This window comes from Oncorhynchus tshawytscha, linkage group LG11 (assembly GCF_018296145.1).
Source record: "Oncorhynchus tshawytscha isolate Ot180627B linkage group LG11, Otsh_v2.0, whole genome shotgun sequence".
Taxonomy (NCBI): domain Eukaryota; kingdom Metazoa; phylum Chordata; class Actinopteri; order Salmoniformes; family Salmonidae; genus Oncorhynchus; species Oncorhynchus tshawytscha.
Window position 1 is genome coordinate 33,204,671 of NC_056439.1, and position 20,628 is coordinate 33,225,298.

General features: G+C 45.0%; 1 protein-coding gene across 4 annotated transcripts in view; it reads left to right on the plus strand.

Annotated features, from left to right (window-relative positions):
- LOC112233156 (apoptosis-resistant E3 ubiquitin protein ligase 1) overlaps positions 1–17,512 on the plus strand; it is a 35,943-nt gene extending 18,431 nt beyond the window's left edge. For all 4 annotated transcript variants that reach the window (XM_024400581.2, XM_024400583.2, XM_024400582.2 and 1 more), the window contains 18 exons: positions 1,321–1,392; positions 5,447–5,673; positions 6,672–6,909; positions 7,556–7,725; positions 7,842–8,022; positions 8,266–8,519; positions 8,637–8,714; positions 8,830–8,971; positions 9,084–9,205; positions 9,330–9,405; positions 9,495–9,604; positions 9,728–9,907; positions 13,133–13,255; positions 13,452–13,581; positions 13,705–13,763; positions 13,913–14,002; positions 15,960–16,135; positions 16,341–17,512. In XM_024400581.2, coding sequence (XP_024256349.1) covers positions 1,321–1,392; positions 5,447–5,673; positions 6,672–6,909; positions 7,556–7,725; positions 7,842–8,022; positions 8,266–8,519; positions 8,637–8,714; positions 8,830–8,971; positions 9,084–9,205; positions 9,330–9,405; positions 9,495–9,604; positions 9,728–9,907; positions 13,133–13,255; positions 13,452–13,581; positions 13,705–13,763; positions 13,913–14,002; positions 15,960–16,135; positions 16,341–16,443 — 2,531 coding nt within the window. In that variant the 3' untranslated portion in view covers positions 16,444–17,512. The remainder of the gene's footprint in view (positions 1–1,320; positions 1,393–5,446; positions 5,674–6,671; positions 6,910–7,555; positions 7,726–7,841; positions 8,023–8,265; positions 8,520–8,636; positions 8,715–8,829; positions 8,972–9,083; positions 9,206–9,329; positions 9,406–9,494; positions 9,605–9,727; positions 9,908–13,132; positions 13,256–13,451; positions 13,582–13,704; positions 13,764–13,912; positions 14,003–15,959; positions 16,136–16,340) is intronic.
- Positions 17,513–20,628: the final 3,116 nt, after the last annotated feature.

Consider the following 20,628-nt stretch of genomic DNA (forward strand, 5'->3'; position numbering starts at 1 on the left):
CACATCGACGGGACAGTAGTGGAGAGGGTGGTAAGTTTTAAGTTCCTTGGCGTACACATCACGGACAAACTGAATTGGTCCACCCACACAGACAGCGTGGTGAAGAAGGCGCAGCGGCACCTCTTCAACCTCAGGAGGCTGAAGAAATTCAGCTTGTCACAAAAAGCACTCACAAACTTTTACAGATGCACAATCGAGAGCATCCTGTCGGGCTGTATCACCGCCTGGTACGGCAACTGCTCCGCCCACAACCGTAAGGCTCTCCAGAGGATAGTAAGGTCTGCACAACGCATCACCGGGGGCAAACTATCTGCCCTCCAGGACACCTACACCACCCGATGTCACAGGAAGGCCATAAAGATCATCAAGGACAACAACCACCCGAGCCACTGCCTGTTCACCCCTCTATCATCCAGAAGGTGAATGTCAGTACAGGTGCATCAAAGCTGGGACCGAGAGACTGAAAAACAGCTTCTATCTCAAGGCCATCAGACTGTTTGTTAAACAGCCACCACTAACATTGAGTGGCTGCTGCCAACATACTGAATCAACTCCAGCCACTTTAATATTGGAAAAGATTATGTACAAAATGTATCACTAGCCACTTTAAACAGTGCCACTTAATATGTTTACATACCCTAAATTACTCATCTCATATGTTTTTAATGTACTCGATACCATCTACTGCATCTTGCTTATGCCGTTCTGTACCATCACGCAATCATATATCTTTTACATATTCTTTATCCCTTTACACTTGTGTGTATAAGGTAGTTGTTGTGGAATTGTTATGTTAGATTACTTGTTGGTTATTACTGCATTGTCGGAACTAGAAGCACAAGCATTTCGCTACACTCGCATTAACATCTGCTAACCATGTGTATGTGACAAATCAGATTTGATTTGATTACTGGCTACACAAAGTGGTAGACCCAGGCATTCCCCTGCCGTTACATCTTCAGAAAGTTGCAAGAAATACAAGTCACTGATACATTCTTTAATATTTTTTTATTTTCTTTACATGTAGGCTTTCGATTGAACAAATCTGTGCTCACTTTTGTTTCTTAAGGTACTCAGAAACAACTGCACAGTGAAACCTATCATTACAACAGTCATTATCAGGGTAATTTTTGTCCTGGTCGCACTGGTGCTCCCAAAATAAAATGTCAGGTCACACAGCAAAATATGTAGGAGCTTATGCGACCACTTTAGTGCCCTGGGCGTAGGGCACATCAGATCATTATGAAATGTCTGTCAAAAGCTTTTTCTGTGCTGTGAAAGTCAAGTAAAGTATGATGCCTGTCTTTGTTTCTCTTTCAGCGGGAGCTTTTATATTTGGCTGTACTGTGGCACTGTGCTTTCTGATAAGGGACCTCATGTTTTACGTGATTGGTGAGTGAGTTCTACTGACAGTAGCCGTTTGAAGTAGGGGATGGGCGCCTGTCAGCAAGGCCTGGGGCCTAAACTAACCTGTCATTAGAATTATCAGGAAGTACTTGTTGAAAATATTAGTACAGTTGAAACTTGCCTAGTAAAATAAAGGTTACATTTAAAAACATTTATTTATTTTTTATAATAATAAATAATCAAAAAATTCAGATATACATTCAGATATACTGTGTATATATATATATATATATATATATATATATATATATATATATATATATATATATATATATATATATATATATATATATATTTGAACTACAGATACTGTTTGTGTGTCCCAAGATTTCCAGGCTTTACCCATACAATTACTGCTTCTCCACAGCACATTCAAGGAAATAGACCTTAAAGGGATAGTTCACTCAAAAATACAAAATGGGTTTCCTTACCTTGTAAGTAGTCTATGGAGAACGAATGATGTCAATCCATGCTCTGGGTTCATTTCCCTGGCACTGTTTCCACATGGTTAACTTTTGGCATTGGTGGCACAAATCCCAATCAAGTCATGGGTTCGATATTCGCTTTGTTCAAAGCTTCTATAAGTGACTGTTTGAGCTTCAGAATCCATGTAGATACTTTTGGATGAAAGTGAACAATCCCTTTAAATCATTCTTTGAAGTCATTTTCCCACAATTGCATTGCAAATGGTCTCTCCACTAATAAGATCAGCATGAGCCATTAGATCTTCACGGGTCCAAAACGTTGGATGGATCCGTGGCTTTCCCACCCAACCCGATATGCATACATTTATTTTCCAAAAACGGAGACCCGTTCCGAAGGGACCCGAGGACAGTCAGACCCTTTCCGAAAAGACCAGGGAAAACAAACCCATACTGGTTCGGAGCCGAGAGACCCGTTCAGATCGGATAGTAGAAAGAAACCTCCAACTTGGCTCTGCCAGCGCCATTAGTAAACAAGTGATATTGGCCAAATTATCCACCGTTTGTCCAAACGCCAAATATCCAATTACAAAAAAACGAAATTTGTTGTTTCAAAGTTCAAAACTTTATAGTGTCCAGTAATTACCACGAGCCAGTCCTACTCAATGAAGGTGCCACCAACCTCCTGTGATTGTTAGATTAAAGGAGTAAGTCTGGTAGGCCTAAAACATTCTGCCTCACCTCAAGTTCAACTGTCGGAGTCACATGGAGTGCCAGTGCACACCACAGTCAAAGGCCTGCAGTAGCTAAGCCTTATAATAGTCATACCACACCAAACCGTCACAAAAGTTGGTTAACTTTATTAGGGTAATATCACAAGTAAGTCAAGTCATTGTTTCTAGTGAAAATACGAACAGGTTATTACATTGCTGCATTAAATAAAGTTTTGCATTTTGCCCTCTTTGGTTCTTCCTTTTCGTGGTTTGTGTGCGAGTAGCATAGTAGGCCTACCGGGAATACCGGTAATTTTGTTATATTGCGGCAACACAACATTACAGCTGGAACTTAATTTGGCCACCGAAAATGGCTCAACAGAATAAAACATTCCAAAAAGTTTTGAACAGGCTTACACTGCCTTCGGAAAGTATCCAGACTCCACATTTTGTTACGTTACAGACTTATTCTAAAATGGATTCAACACAAAACAATCCTCAGCAATCTACACACAATACCCCATAGTGACAAAGTGAAAACAGGATTTTAGACATTTTTGCAAATGTATTAAAAATAAAAACAAAAATATCTTATTTACTTAAGTATTCAGACCATTTGCTATGAGACTCGAAATTGAGCTTAGGTGCATCCTGTTTCCATTGATCATCCTTGAGATGTTTCTACAACTTGATTGGAGTCCACCTGTGGTAAATTCAATTGATTGGACATGATTTTGTAAGTCACACACCTGTCTATATAAGGTCCCGCAGTTGACAGTTCATGTCAGAGCAAAGACCAAGCCATGAGGTTGAAGGAATTGTCCAAAGAGCTCCAAGACAGGATTTTGTTGAGGCACAGATCTGGGGAAGGGTACCAAAACATTTCTGCAGCATTGAAGGTCCCCAAGAACACAGTGGCCTCTAACATTCTTAAATGGAAGAAGTTTGGAACCACCAAGACACTTCCTAGTTCTGGCCGCCCGGCCAAACTGAGCAATTGGGGGAGAAGGGCCTTGGTCAGATGGGTGTCCAAGAACCCAATGGTCACTCTGACAGAGCTCTAGAGTTCCTCTGAGGAGATGGGAGAACCTTCCAGAAGGACAACCATCTCTGCAGCACTCCACCAATCAGGCCTTCATGGTAGAGTGGCCAGACGGAAGCCACTCCTCAGTAAAAAAGCACATAACAGCCCTCTTGGAGTTTGCCAAAAGGCACCAAAAGACTCTCAGACAATGAGAAACAAGATTCTCTGGTCTGATGAAACCAAGATTGAACTCTTTAGCCTGAATGCCAAGCGTCACATCTGGAGGAAATCTGGCAACATTCCGCACAGTGAAGCATGGTGGTGGCAGCATCATGCTGTGGGGATTTCTTTCTGCGGCATGGACTGGGAGACTAGTCAGGATTGATGATTGATGAAAACCTGCTCCAGAGTGCTCAGGACCTCAGGCTGTTTGAAGGTTCCAACAGGAAAATTACCCTAAGGACACAGCCAAGACAACGCAGGAGTGGCTTCGGGACAAGTCTCTGAATGTCCTTGAGTGGCCCAGCCAGAGCCAGGACTTGAACACGATCAAACATCTCTGGAGAGATCTGAAAATAGCTTTGCAGCAACGCTCCCCATCCAACCTGACAGAGCTTGAGATGATCTGCAGAGAAGAATGGGAGAAACTCCCCAAATACAGGTGTGCCAAGCTTGTGGCGTCATACCCAAGAAGACTCAAGGCTTTAATCGCTGCCAAAGGTGCTTCAACAAAGTACTGAGTAAAGGATCTGAATACTTATGTAAATGTGCTATTTTTTTTGCAGTTTTTGCTTTGTCATTATGGGGTATTGTGTGTATGGGGTATTGCGTGTAGATTGATGAGGGGGAAAAAAATATTTAATGAATTTTAGAATAATGCTGTAACGTAACAAAATGTGGAAAAAGTCAAGGTGTCTGAATTCTTTCCAAATGCAATGTATATTGCAGCTAATACCAACAAAGGTCATTGCCTACCGTAAACCTACTCAACAAATTACAGTAATAGGTTAATGCTACTTATTTTACAACGGGCCTACTTTTAACCTTAAACTAAATACGGATCACAAAATTGAAAAGACAAACTTAATTTAGCCAATGAAAATGTCTCAACAAAATGGGGGAAAAAAACGTGCATAGGCTATGCAGAGAACCCGTTTAGATGATAAAATAGGCCTACAATAATAATACAAAGTATTTACAGTAATAATAATGACTAAACATTCAATAATAAATATGGAAATAAATGAATGGTAGGTAGACAATTGCATCAAACCTGAATAGTGAGTTGCACACAGTCCATTTGGCCACCAACATTCTTCTCATCTTTGTCCACTATAATAGTAAAACTTGTCCCCGAGGACATTACCCTTGTCGGCTTCTTTTTACTGTACTCTTTCTCCTCTAACTTAGTTTTACTTCAATGAAAAATAACTTCATCTTCACAATCAACAGTAGCCTAGGCCAAGGCTCATTTTACTGTCTCTCTCCAGCAGGTGAGGTGAGCAGCTGGAACCATTTTCAGTCGAACATAACTATACAATTTATTGAGTTGCAATTGGCTAACAGAGATAACAAGCTCACGCATTTCTCATCACACAAACAGTAAATTAACAGAGGACAGGTCCAATCAGGTCCAGTCGGTAAATCAATTTCAATTGCACATACCCGAGACCCCTGCCAATTATATCAGACTCATCACAGATCCAAGACAAAAGTCTGAATTTAGGACCTGGACCCGCTTGGGTCCCGTGTCAGATCTCCAAATTTTGTGGTCTGTTGGAACCGTGAAGACCTCTATGAGCCATCCTCAGTATGCTGTGCATTTAATCACATTCAGTGTGTTCAAACAAGGTCTCTGACTGAATGTCTCCCCCTGGCAGGTGGAATTACTGTTTCCATCATAGCGTTTGTCTTTACCATCAAGTTCCTATGTGAGCTTGCTGCGCGGGTGGTTAGCTTTCTGCAGAATGAGGATCCCGGGAGAAGGGGTGACCGCAGCATCTACGACTATGTACGAGGGAACTACCTGGACCCGCGCTCCTGCAAGGTGTCCTGGGATTGGAAGGACCCACAGGAAGTGGGCCAGACTATGAGCTTCCGTGTTCACGTAAGATCCTTTCCTACCTATCTGCTTGAAATCACATATCTAGGATACTTCAGTCATTTCTGTATTTTAAGAGTTCAATTTCTGAAACTACAATTCTGAAACTACGATTAGAGCACAACCACCCACCTCAAATAATAAAGGTCCAATGTAGACGTTTTTATCTCAATATCAAATCATTTCTGGGTAACAATTAAGTACCTTACTGTGGTTGTTTTCAATTCAAATGGTCAAAAATAAACAAAAAAATGCTACTTAGCAAAGAGCAATTTCTCAAGCAATAATGTTGCTAGGACTGTCTGTGAGTGGTTTGAGTGGGGAGGGAAAAACTGAAAACAAGCTGTTATTGGCAGAAAGGTTTGGAGAAGGGTTAAAGTTCTCCCTCACATTTTGGGACTATGTCAACACTGGACTAATGAAACAAATACCAAAATATTGTTTTGGGGTGGAGTTTTCCTTTAAGTTTCAGTCATGCGATATGTTTTCTTCTTTGTGAAACCCCAAGGGGGGTTTGGAACTCTCTATTAACTAATTGGCAAAAACTCCATCCCACTAAATCTTCAGGTATTCTTTTTAAGCAGGTCTCACACTAAAAAGGCATTATCATAATTTTCACAATTTCACAGTATTATTCCAACCTCATAGTGTAGAGAGAAAAAAACAGGAAAATCAGGTTTTACCGCAATGGGCCTTTAAAGAGAATGTAGATGAGGGATACACTTTTTTGTTTCTGCGGATTTTAGTCAGTGATTCTGTTATTTGTCTTGTCGGTTGGGTTTCTATTGGGGACATAAAGCACACAATGAAGTTTCGGGTTTATTTGTCACGTGCACGGAACACAGCGGGTGTAAAACAGTACAGTGAAATGCTTACTTGCTAGCTTTTTTCCAACAATACAATATACAATTCAATATCAAGGTGAGAATAGACTGTTGGCACAAGTTGTGGTACTAGACATCCTGCCATGGTTTCTCATGGTTTGCTCTGACTCTCTACCAAAGCTCTTCTACAAGAACGGCCAGCCCTTCCCTGCCCACCGACCCGTGGGGTTAAGGGTCAACATCACTCACATAGAGCTGGCCCTAGACATCCCCATCACCCAGGAGGTTCTGCAGGAGCCAGAGTCCAATGTGGTCAAACTGGCCTTCACTGTCCGCAAGGCCGGACGCTATGAGGTAGCTGTCAAACTGGGAGGACTCAACGTGGCCTACAGCCCTTACTACAAGATATTCAAATCAGGTAAAGAAAGTCATGACCTTTTGGACTGTGTGACTAACCCATCTCAGGACTGGACTGTGCTATATTTGTAATATAAATGCAAAGCATGGATGACATGAGGACGTTTAAGTAATTGATATTGATAATTGTGTTTTTGCTTATGATAAAGAACAGAACTATGACGTTGCGCAGTAAGAATTATTAATGACCACCCAGACCAGAATTGATACCACTGAACGATTCTTCCAATGTTCTTTCCATTGCTTGTCCTCATAACATGATAATAAGTATGTTAATAGTGTTCATCATCACAATATGTTTTCTAGTTCGGCTTTGTTTACGAAATATAGCACGAGGTGATGATGATCATAACATTTATTTAAGGCAATATCGATATTTTCCTTAACATTTTATTTTAATCTGATTGTTTATTACAATTTTTTGAAATATTTGCATTATGCTCTACAGCTTTGCTCAATTAGGTTTGACAAGTGTTGAAACGGTCCCTTCACATGGAAGCAACTTGGAACTTTGTGTAAATGAAAGCTGTTTTTCCTCTGTTGTCTCAGGCCCTATGTATGTATTGTACTGGTAAACACTACATACTTTAATTTGAGATATCCCCTGAATGCTCATCACTTCCCCACATGTTCTGTGTCCATTTCAGGGACAGTGGACCCGTCCAAAACGAAGATAGCCTACCACTTCTCCACCCTGGTCTTAGTATATGGCCAGCAGCATACCCTGCAGATCGAGCCTCGGGACGAGTATGGCAACCCCACCAGTAACTCCACCTCACTGATAGACGAAGTCAACTACAGCGTCCACGTCCACTCGGTAAGAACCCAATATCACGACACAACACTCATACAACAGAATAAATGAATTTGTTTCCTAATTTTAGACTGTGGAATTGGACAATGGGAATCCATTTTGTGTCTTCCTCCTCTCAGCTGGGCACGGTGGATGACGACAGCCTGAAGGAGTACTACTGTAAGTCAGTGTCATCCAACAAGCAGCTGTGCCAGGTACTGCTGAAGATCACCCTGAGGAAGAAGGGCTGTTTCCGGGCACGCATCTCCTATAGCGACCTGCCCATCAGCAACGGGGAGTTCGACATCATTGTTCTCAGTGGTGAGTAAGGGTCCTATTTTAGAGTATGATTGAACAGGCCCATGTGAAGGAAGGTAATAGGATAGTGGATAAAATGGTATTTCACCAAGTTGCTACATGTATTTTCAGCCTATCATACTCCAAATGAGATACTCCACAGTGAAATACATGTAGAGTCTAGACTTTCGTCTTGGTGGAGGAAAAGCTGTGGTTGTAGGGTTCTCATATCACTCTTGTTTCAAATGCTACCCTTCCACCAAACAGAGAATGAGAAGAAGTGTGTGGAGAAGAACGTGTCCACCACAGGGATCAGCATCTACTTTGAGGCGTACCTGTATGGCTCAGGGAACTACAGTAACTACAGTAACTCCTCGTGGCAGCTCCCAGCCTCGGCTCTGATGGCCCCTCAGAGACGGCCCTCCATGGGGGACGAGGAGGACGAGCATGACTCCCCTGTAGAGGGCCAGCCGGAGAAGGTCAAGAAACCAAAAAAGGTCTACTGCTACATATCGCCAAAGGTGGGTGAAGAGAGGATAGAAAGGATTTTGATTTGACCAGACATACCACATGCTCTACAGCCGGGTTTGTTGCAGACTTCTGTCATTGACTGGACCATTTACTTTTCTGCTACACAGCAACTGTCAGTGAAGGAGTTTTACCTGAAAATCATTCCATGGCGCCTTTTCACCTTTCGAGTTTGCCCAGGGACAAAGGTAGGACAAGCAGCCATGCTGTGAAACACTGTGTGATTTCCACATTATATTGTCTGACCTTTAGCAGTAGGTTTAATGAGCTTGTGTGTTCACCCTCGTCTTTCTGCCCCTTCAGTTCACATACTATGGCCCTGACCCCGTTCACAAGTACTTGACTCTTGTGGTGGATGATGGGATCCAGCCGCCAGTGGAGCTGAGCTGTAAAGACAGAAACATCATGGCTGCCACCTTCATCCGTTTCCTGCACAAGAATATCGGTTGGTATCCCTCCTTTTCCAGTTCAGTAACACTGTGGGGTGTACCTGGAATTAGATCATTTTTGGCCTCTGTAGAAGCATTGAGACTGGATGGTTTTTGTGCCGTTGACAGGTGGCTCGGAGACGTTCCAGGACAAGGTGAGCTTCTTCCAGAGGGAGCTCAGACACATCCACTCCAAGAGACCACGCACCAAGACCTGCCTGAAGATCACACGCCACTGCATCCTGGACTCTGTGAGTGAACCCACCGTGTAACTATTTTCCGAGCCGCAGTGAGATTAAGAACTGCTCCTGCAGACTCGTACGGTGATATTGAGTGTGAAAATGACAGTGTTTTAACATGTCTATCTCTCCCCAGTCTCTGAAATCCACCCGGAACTTCTCCGTGTCGGACTGGAGTAAGAACTTTGAGGTGGTGTTCCAGGATGAGGAAGGTAAGATCAGCAGATGATAGGCCAGTCAGCTGGTGTTGTGTGGGGAGGGCTGTTGAATGACGCAGTATATGTGTTGTGTGGGCCCCTAGCTCTGGACTGGGGAGGGCCGCGAAGGGAGTGGTTTGAGCTCGTCTGTAAGACCCTGTTTGACACCACCAATCAGCTGTTTACTCGCTTCAGTGACGACAACCAGGGCCTGGTAAGACCTCCCTTCTCACCAGCACAACTAGAACAATACGGCTACGGCCAGGATTCAGTGACCTAGTGCTGGGGTTAGCCAATAGGATAGTGAGGTACTGTGTCTGTCCGTCTACCTTCTCAGGTCCACCCCAACGCTGAGCGGCCGGTCCACCTGCGTCTGAAGATGTATGAGTTTGCGGGGCGCGTGGTGGGGAAGTGCCTGTACGAGTCAGCCCTGGGCGGGGCCTACAAGCAGCTGGTCCGCGCTCGCTTCACCCGCTCCTTCCTGGCCCAGCTCATCGGACTCAGGATGAACTACAAAGTATGTCCTCCGTCTCAGTCCCACATCCTCTGAGGACCTAGAGATGGACCTCTCTCCCAATGCTTACCTCTCTCACAATGCTGACCTCTCTCACAATGTTTACCTCTCTCCCTATGCTTACCTCTCTCCCAATGCTTACCTCTCTCCCAATGCTTACCTCTCTCCCAATGCTTACCTCTCTCCCAATGCTTACCTCTCTCCCAATGCTTACCTCTCTCCCAATGTTTACCTCTCTCCCACAATGTTTACCTCTCTCCCTATGCTTACCTCTCTCCCAATGCTTACCTCTCTCCCAATGCTTACCTCTCCCTCCCTCTCTCCCAATGTTTACTTACCTGTCTCCCAATGCTTACCTCTCCCAATGTTTACCCCCTATGCTTACCTCTCTCCCAATGTTTACCTCTCTCCCTATGCTTACCTGTCTCCCAATGCTTACCTCTCTCCCAATGTTCACCTCTCTCCCTATGCTTACCTGTCTCCCAATGCTTACCTCTCTCAATGCTTACCTGCCTACCTTACCTCTCTCCCTATGCTTACCTGTCCTCTCCAATGCTTACCTCTCTCCCAATGCTTACCTCTCTCCCTATGCTTACCTCTCTCCCAATGCTTACCTCTCTCCCTATGTTTACCTCTCTCCCTATGCTTACCTGTCTCCCAATGCTTACCTCTCTCCCTATGTTTACCTCTCTCCCTATGCTTACCTGTCTCCCAATGCTCCCCACCTCTCTCCCAATGCTTACCTCTCTCCCCCATGCTTACCTCTCTCCCAATGCTTACCTCTCTCCCAATGCTTACCTCTCTCCCTATGTTTACCTCTCTCCCTATGCTTACCTGTCTCCCAATGCTTACCTCTCTCCCTATGTTTACCTCTCTCCCTATGCTTACCTGTCTCCCAATGCTTACCTCTCTCCCAATGCTTACCTCTCTCCCAATGCTTACCTCTCTCCCAATGCTTACCTCTCTCCCAATGCTTACCTCTCTCCCAATGTTTACCTCTCTCCCTATGCTTACCTCTCTCCCAATGCTTACCTCTCTCCCAATGCTTACCTCTCTCCCTATGCTTACCTCTCTCCCAATGCTTACCTCTCTCCCAATGCTTACCTCTCTCCCTATGCTTACCTCTCTCCCAATGCTTACCTCTCTCCCAATGCTTACCTCTCTCCCTCTCTCCCAATGCTTACCTCTCTCCCACCCTCTCTCCCTATGCTTACCTCTCTCCCAATGCTTACCTCTCTCCCTATGCTTACCTCTCTCCCCTATGCTTACCTCTCTCTCCCTACAATGCTTACCTCTCTCCCAATGCTTACCTCTCTCCCAATGCTGACCTCTCTCCCTATGCTTACCTCTCTCCCAATGCTTACCTCCTCTCTCCCAATGCTTACCTCTCTCCCAATGCTTACCTCTCTCCCTATGCTTACCTCTCTCCCAATGCTTACCTCTCTCCCTATGCTTACCTCTCTCCCTATGCTTACCTCTCTCCCTGTCTCCCAATGCTTACCTCTCTCCCTATGCTTACCTCTCTCTCCCACAATGCTTACCTCTCTCCCTGTTTATGCTTACCTCTCTCCTACAATGCTTACCTCTCTCCCTATGCTTACCTCTCTCCCAATGCCTACCTCTCTCCCAATGCTTACCTGTCTCCCAATGCTTACCTGTCTCCCCAATGCTTACCTGTCTCCCAATGTTTACCTGTCTCCCAATGTTTACCTCTCTCCCAATGCCTACCTCTCTCCCCAATGCCTACCTCTCTCCCAATGCCTACCTCTCTCCCAATGTTTACCTCTCTCCCAATGCCTACCTCTCTCCCAATGCCTACCTCTCTCCCAATGCCTTTACCTCTCCCCTAATGCTTACCTCTCTCACAATGCCTACCTCTCTCCCAATGCTTACCTGTCTCCCAATGCTTACCTGTCTCCCAATGCTTACCTGTCTCCCAATGCTTACCTGTCTCCCAATGTTTACCTGTCTCCCAATGTTTACCTCTCTCCCAATGCCTACCTCTCTCCCAATGCCTACCTCTCTCCCAATGCCTACCTCTCTCCCAATGTTTACCTCTCTCCCAATGCCTACCTCTCTCCCAATGCCTACCTCTCTCCCAATGCCTACCTCTCCCAATGCCTACCTCTCTCCCAATGTTTACCTCTCTCCCAATGCCTACCTCTCTCCCCCAATGCCTACCTGTCCCCAATGTTTACCTCTCTCCCAATGCCTACCTCTCTCCCAATGCTTACCTGTCTCCCAATGCTTACCTGTCTCCCAATGTTTACCTCTCTCCCAATGCCTACCTCTCTCCCAATGCCTACCTCTCTCCCCTCTCTCCCAATGCTTACCTCTCTCCCAATGCTTACCTGTCTCCCAATGTTTACCTGTCTCCCAATGTTTACCTACCTCTCCCAATGCCTACCTCTCTCCCAATGCCTACCTCTCTCTCTCCCAATGCCTACCCAATGCCTACCTCTCTCCCAATGCCTACCTCTCTCCCAATGCCTACCTCTCTCCCAATGTTTACCTCTCCCCCAATGTTTACCTCTCCTCCCTCCCAATGTTACCTCTCTCCCCAATGTTTACCTCTCTCCCAATGTTTACCTCCCAATGTTTACTCCCCAATGTTTACCTCTCTCCCAATGTTTACCTCTCTCCCCCAATGTTTACCTCTCTCCCAATGTGTCTCCCAATGTTTACCTCTCTCCCAATGTTTACCTCTCCCAATGTTTACCCAATGTTTACCTCTCTCCCAATGCCTACCTGCTCCTCCCCCAATGTTTACCTCTCTCCCAATGTTTACCTCTCTCCCAATGTTTACCTCTCTCCCAATGCCTACCTCCTCTCCCAATGTTTACCTCTCTCCCAATGTTTACCTCTCTCCCAATGTTTACCTCTCTCCCAATGTTTACCTCTCTCCCAATGTTTACCTCTCTCCCAATGTTTACCTCTCTCCCAATGTTTACCTCTCTCCCAATGTTTACCTCTCTCCCAATGTTTACCTCTCTCCCAATGTTTACCTCTCTCCCAATGTTTACCTCTCTCCCAATGCTTTGGCTGGTTAGAAAGGCGATCTGTTTATTTCATAGCGTATGAGGTGTATATTGTGGTGTTTCTAGAACATATTAAGATCTCATCCTGCCGCTCTAAGTGGATAAGTCATCCTTGTTGTTTCACCGAGTTAGAATGACACCTTTATTTTAAATCTATTTTCCTGTATTTGTATTTCATTTTCCACGGCAGTACTTTGAGACGGATGATCAGGAGTTCTACAAAACGAAAGTCTGCTTCATCCTAAACAATGATGTCAGTGAAATGGACCTGGTGTTTGCTGAGGAGAAGTACAAGTCAGGACAGCTGGAGAAGGTGACGAGGGAACCTTTCTGTTTGACATGACTTCCCTTATCCACCATGTCATCTCACAGAAAAAAGAAAGCACTAACAAAACAGAATAATTATTTCCTTGGCCGAATGCTTAGTACTCCTAGAAAGGCAGTGCGGGGTCTGTGTGTGGGTGTGTTGTCAGTCATGTCCTGAGCTCTGTTACTCTGTCACTCTTCAGGTGGTGGAGCTGATATCTGGAGGAGCTCAGATTGCTGTCAACAATGAGAACAAGATGCATTATCTGAACCTGCTGGCCCAGTACAGGCTCGCCAGTCAGGTGCGAGACGAGGTGGAGCACTTTCTCAAAGGTAGGGATACAAACACCCATATATTATGGAGTCATTTCACATTCACCCCTGTATCTAATCTGGAATGTCTATAAGGGGATAGGCAACCAAGCTTTTGGCAATGAACTGTTTTGTGAATTGCAGGTTTGAATGAACTTGTTCCGGAGAACCTCCTGGCCATATTTGATGAGAATGAGCTGGAGGTATGTTGAATGAAACTCAAACTGAAAAACAAACTGATTTTGTCTCTAATTACATCCCCTATCAAACTTTCCAAGCTTGAATGCCTTGTCCTACTTTCTAAATCTCAGGCCTATGGCACTGTAATGTCTAAATGTCTGTTTGTCCCCAGCTGTTGATGTGCGGTACAGGGGACATCAATGTCCAGGACTTCAAGGCCCATGCTGTGGTCGTAGGAGGGTCGTGGCACTTCAGAGAGAAGGTGTGTGACACCACCTGGTCGGAGCCATAGTAGATGGTGAACGACACTGCTTTGCTATAGCGTTATATTGATTGAGATGTGTCAAACGTGTTAGTGTTGTGCACCATGCTGACTGTGTTGTGTTGTGCACCATGCTGACTGTGTTGTGCACCATGCTGACTGTGTTGTGTTGTGCACCATGCTGACTGTGTTGTGTTGTGCACCATGCTGACTGTGTTGTGTTGTGCACCATGCTGACTGTGTTGTGCACCATGCTGACTGTGTTGTGCACCATGCTGACTGTGTTGTGTTGTGCACCATGCTGACTGTGTTGTGTTGTGCACCATGCTGACTGTGTTGTGTGCTGTGCACCATGCTGACTGTGTTGTGTTGTGCACCATGCTGACTGTGTTGTGTTGTGCACCATGCTGACTGTGTTGTGTTGCTGACTGTGCTGTGTTGTGCACCATGCTGACTGTGTTGTGTTGTGCACCATGCTGACTGTGTTGTGTTGTGCACCATGCTGACTGTGTTGTGCACCATGCTGACTGTGTTGTGTGCTGTGCACCATGCTGACTGTGTTGCTGACTGTGTTGTGTTGTGCACCATGCTGACTGTGTTGTGTTGTGCACCATGCTGACTGTGTTGTGCATGCTGACTGTGTTGTGTTGTGTGTTGTGCACCATGCTGACTGTGTTGTGTTGTGCACCATGCTGACTGTGTTGTGTTGTGCACCATGCTGACTGTGTTGTGTTGTGCACCATGCTGACTGTGTGTGTTGTGCACCATGCTGACTGTGTTGTGTTGTGCACCATGCTGACTGTGTTGTGTTGTGCACCATGCTGACTGTGTTGTGTTGTGCACCATGCTGACTGTGTTGTGTTGTGCACCATGCTGACTGTGTTGTGTTGTGTTGTGCACCATGCTGACTGTGTTGTGTTGTGTTGTGCACCATGCTGACTGTGTTGTGTGCTGTGTGTGTGCACCATGCTGACTGTGTTGTGTGTGTGCACCATGCTGACTGTGTTGTGTTGTGCACCATGCTGACTGTGTTGTGTTGTGCACCATGCTGACTGTGTTGTGTTGTGCACCATGCTGACTGTGTTGTGCACCATGCTGACTGTGTTGTGCACCATGCTGACTGTGTTGTGTTGTGCACCATGCTGACTGTGTTGTGTTGTGCACCATGCTGACTGTGTTGTGCACCATGCTGTGTGTTGTGTTGTGCACCATGCTGACTGTGTTGTGCTGACTGTGTTGTGTTGTGCACCATGCTGACTGTGTTGTGTGCTGTGCACCATGCTGACTGTGTTGTGTTGTGCACCATGCTGACTGTGTTGTGTTGTGCACCATGCTGACTGTGTTGTGTTGTGCACCATGCTGACTGTGTTGTGTTGTGCACCATGCTGACTGTGTTGTGTTGTGCACCATGCTGACTGTGTTGTGTTGTGCACCATGCTGACTGTGTTGTGCACCATGCTGACTGTGTTGTGTTGTGCACCATGCTGACTGTGTTGTGTTGTGCACCATGCTGACTGTGTTGTGTTGTGCACCATGCTGACTGTGTTGTGTTGTGCACCATGCTGACTGTGTTGTGTTGTGCACCATGCTGACTGTGTTGTGACTTGTGTGTTGTGCACCATGCTGACTGTGTTGTGTGCTGACTGCACCATGCTGACTGTGTTGTGTTGTGTTGTGCACCATGCTGACTGTGTTGTGTTGTGCACCATGCTGACTGTGTTGTGTTGTGCACCATGCTGACTGTGTTGTGTTGTGCACCATGCTGACTGTGTTGTGTTGTGCACCATGCTGACTGTGTTGTGCACCATGCTGACTGTGTTGTGTTGTGCACCATGCTGACTGTGTTGTGTTGTGCACCATGCTGACTGTGTTGTGTTGTGCACCATGCTGACTGTGTTGTGTTGTGCACCATGCTGACTGTGTTGTGCACCATGCTGACTGTGTTGTGTTGTGCTAGGTGATGAAGTGGTTCTGGGCCGTGGTGTCCAGCTTCACCCAGGAGGAGTTGGCTCGCCTGCTGCAGTTCACCACCGGCTCCTCCCAGCTTCCCCCTGGAGGCTTCAACACCCTCTGCCCCTCATTCCAGATCATTGCTGCTCCCACACACAGCACCCTGCCCACCGCACACACCTGGTGAGTGGACGGACATGCACGCACCCTCACAAACACACACACACACTCAGACACCGTATACACATACACATGCACTCTTACACATTCATATACATGTGCTATACAGTCGGTTTCAGTTCTTTACTTGACTAATGCACAGACACACTACTTGTCTCGTAAAAAAACTGTAAAGTGACTGACTATCTGTGAATTCTTCTCTCTCTAGTTTTAACCAGCTTTGCCTCCCCACCTATGATTCCTATGAGGAGCTGCACAAGATGCTGAAGCTGGCCATCAGTGAGGGCAGTGAGGGCTTCGGCATGCTCTGAGTGGCCCTATCCCTGGAGCTCACCCCCAGACTCTGAGTGGCCCTATCCCTGGAGCTCACCCCCAGACTCTGAGTGGCCCTATCCCTGGAGCTCACCCCCAGACTCTGGTCACACTGTGGTCCTGCTCATATAGCAGTGGGGTACCAATGACACCAGCGCCAACCAGGCCCCTGGTATGCCTGTTACCCGCTCCATCCGCTTTGGACAATGGACATCCCTCCTTGACTCACACGGACTACCCATGATCCTCTTTCAGCGGTAGAGGGCATTAAAGGAATTCCACAGGAAGTCCAGTAGGCTCTGGGATGTCGTCAGGTGTCTGCACTATGTGTATATACTGTACAATGTTTGCTTTTCTAATGAAGAACATGACCTAGTGTTAGAAAAGGCTGGGTAGTTTTATTCTAGATGTTAGAGTTGTTTAATTTGACGTTTTTGAGACAGAATATAGAGCTAGTTAAAGAGCCTAGTGAGCTTGGTGGGGTTTTTTTTTGGGGGGGGGAGAGCTGAGGAAGATTTAAATGCAAAAGCAGCCTACACAAAGTGTGGAGAAGCTGCACACCCCATAGCACTTTGGCCTTACCTGATCAGGGAAGGATGTGTGTGTATATACTGCGAAAAGTATGAAAATGTATGTACTCATACTTTAAGTCGCTCTGCTAAATGATTAAAATGTAAAATGTATATACAGTATATATTATATCCCTCTTTCATTTCAATGTGTACATGCATGTTAAAAGGTTGTCATAGCAACAGTTCAGATATAGTTTCAAACAGAAGGGATGAAAGGTACTTGATAGATCTTTGAGGTCATACTTTTTTATTGGTGGGAGTTTTAACACATTACAGCTGATTTCATTTATTTTTTAGTTATCATCGTTTCACATCCACAATTGACTTCAGTTTACAAATACATGGGTTTTCAAAAGAACAAACCGTTTGCTACCCCATGTCAGTGTGTCTGTTTTAACTTATGGACTGATTCATGTTGTTTTCACCCATACCGTTGATGACAATGCTATTTGTCTTGAGCCATAACAGTTTTTGTTTTAAAACCTGCCTTATTCAAGCCCTTTGCCTCTGACATAATCTGGAGAAGTGTGTAGTTAAACGAAGCCTAGACTAGCAAAAGTATGACAACAGGGATATTACTGATGGTAGTTTTTGCAGTGGAAGTTTGACATGGGAATATCAATCGGATGTTAACGTGTGAAGAGATTGGAAACTCAAGGTTATCTTGATAGCTGTCATGTCTTGTGCTCTTGACTGTTGGGTTTCATTCACCGCCTTGTCTGGGTTTACCTCCGAATCTCATCTATGCATCCCCTGTGTGTGTGTCCCAGCCCATGGTTGTGTGATCTCAGCTGCCTCCTCTCTAACTACTACCCATAGTGTGCTGTCTCTGACTCCTACAACTCGGTAGATAAGCCACCTGAGTAAGGGATACTGAGACAGGAAACACAAGATGAATATTTCTTCAGGATTGGAAAAAGTACCCAATTTTCATACTTGAGTAAAAGTAAAAAAATATTTGGTTTAAAATATACTAACTATCAAAAGTAAATGTAATTGCTAAAATATACTTAAGTGTCAAAAGTAAAAGTGTAAATAATTTCAAATTAAGGTAACAAGATGGCACCATTTTCTAGTTGTTTTATTTATTTAGGCATGGCCAGGGTCACACTCCAACATTCAGACATCATTTACAAACTAAGCCTGTGTGTTTAGTGAGTCCACCAGATCAGAGGCAGTGATGGGATGACCAGGGATGTTCAATGGATAAGTGTGTGAATTGGACCATTTTCATGCCCTGCTAAGCATTCAAAACGTAACAAGTACTTTTGTGTGTCACGGTAAATGTACGGAGTAAAAAGTACAATATTTTCTTAAACAATGTAGTGAAGTAAAAGTAGTCAAACATATAAATAGTAAAGTAGAGATACCCCATATTGCAATGTGCAGCTACCCACATGTACAGGCTATTTAGGAAAGCCAACATCTAGAACAGCACAGTAGCCTAAAGCAGACACATTCTTATGCAATATTATTGTATTTTTTGTATTCACCTGAATCTTTAGCCTCACGACTTACCACAAATGCAAACCCATGACGGGTTACGTTATTGTTATTCAACTCTCCTAGCATTTGCAGCCACTAAGAGATTTCCACTTAATTAAACATCACCTCACTCTTGTTGAACAGGATACACATATCACTTCCCAAGCTCCTCGTACTAACAGAATAACTTTACCCTATTGGGAACCTCTTAAGGGTGCTGGGTTTTTGTTATTGCTGCTGGGGTTGACTGCACACACCTCCCAGTCACTCAGAATTTCTCTTTTGAGACACAGCGAGCTTTCATCCTCCACCATGATTTGCCTAGGGCAAAGTCTTAAAGGGATACTTCTGGATTTTGTCTACTTTCCCAGAGTCAGATGAACTTGTGGATACCATTTGTATGTCTCTGTGTCCAGTTAGAGGTAGTTTCCCGATGCTAACTAGCGTCAGTGCAGTGACTGAAAGTCTATGGGTATTGAAATGTTAGACTAATCAGATGACCTAGTCAACTAAAATGGTAGCTGCTGTCAGACACAAGACTTGGCAGAAGTAGCATTGCATTGTACTATAGGAATCGAGATATGAAATATTCTTATACAAACCATGTGCATTTACAAAAGTGTAAATAGTTGAAATGCAGTTCAGATTTTTAAAATGAAGATGTAAAAAGAAACGTCAGCTGTGATTTTAAAGTTATTGTTCAGATAGTGTTTCACTCATAAGCAGGTCCTGCTCTCAGTGTTTCAGATTCCAGTTCAAGTGATGGGGAAAGCTCAGTGGTTGGTGTGGTTTGGTTTTGGATCGATGTACATATTGTGACATAGTTGCCTTCAGCTTGGAGGTGGGAATTTTTTATGTGTCAAATAAATGACAACACTGTGGGCTGATGGATGTCAGGGTTCCTGCTCCGCAGTCCCTTTATTGTTCATGGAATTAAAACGTGATGGAGATTATTACATTTTGTGTCAATTTGTCTTTGTTTAAGGAGGCTGAGATTTGCTGGTGACTGTTTCAAGGATTCCTAGCTGGACACAAGCAGAAGACCACATGAAACTTACACGTCCCTTTTTCAGGACCCTGTATTTAAAAGATAATTGGTAAAAATCCAAATAACTTCCCAGATCTTCATTGTAAAGGATTGAAACACTTTTTCCCATGCTTGTTCAATGAACCATAAACAATTAATGAACATGCACCTGTAGAACGGTCGTTATGACACTTACAGCTTACAGACGGTAGGCAATTAAGGTCACGGTCATGAAAACTTAAGACACTAAAGAGGCCTTTCTGTTGACACCAAAAGAAAGATGCCCAGGGTCCCTGCTCATCTGCGCGAACGTGCCTTAGGCATGTTGCAAGGTGGCATGAGGACTGCAGATGTGGCCAGGGCAATAAATTGCAATGTCCATACTGTGAGACGCCTAAGACAGCGCTACAGGGAGACAGGACAGACAGCTGATCGTCCTCGCAATGGCAGACTACGTGTAACAACATCTTCACAGGATCGATACATCCGAACATCACACCTGCGGGACAGGTACAGGATGGTAACAACAACTGCCCGAGTTACACCAGGAACGCACAATCTCTCCATCAGTGCTCAGACTGTCTGCAATAGGCTGAGAGAGGCTGGACTGAGGGCTTGTAGGCCTATTGTAAGGCTGGTCCTCACCAGACATCACCGCAACAATATCGCCTATGGGCACAAACCCACCGTCGCTGGACCAGACAGGACTGGCAAAAAGAGCTTTTCACTGACAAGTCGCGGTTTTGTCTCACCAGGGGTGATAGTCGGATTTGTGTTAATCGTCGAAGGAATGAGCGTTACATCGAGGCCTGTACTCTGGAGCGGGATCGATTTGGAGGTGGAGGGTCCGTCATGGTCAGGGGCAGTGTGTCACAGCATCATCGGACTGAGCTTATTGTCATTGCAGGCAATCTCAATGCTGTGCGTTACAGGGAAGACATCCTCCTCCCTCATGTGATTGGCATGTGGGACCCTTCCTGCAGGCTCATCCTGACAGAACCCTCTAGCACGACAATGCCACCAGCCATACTGCTTGTTCTGTGCGTGATTTCCTGCGAGACAGGAATGTCAGTGTTCTGCCATGGCCAGCGAAGAGCTTG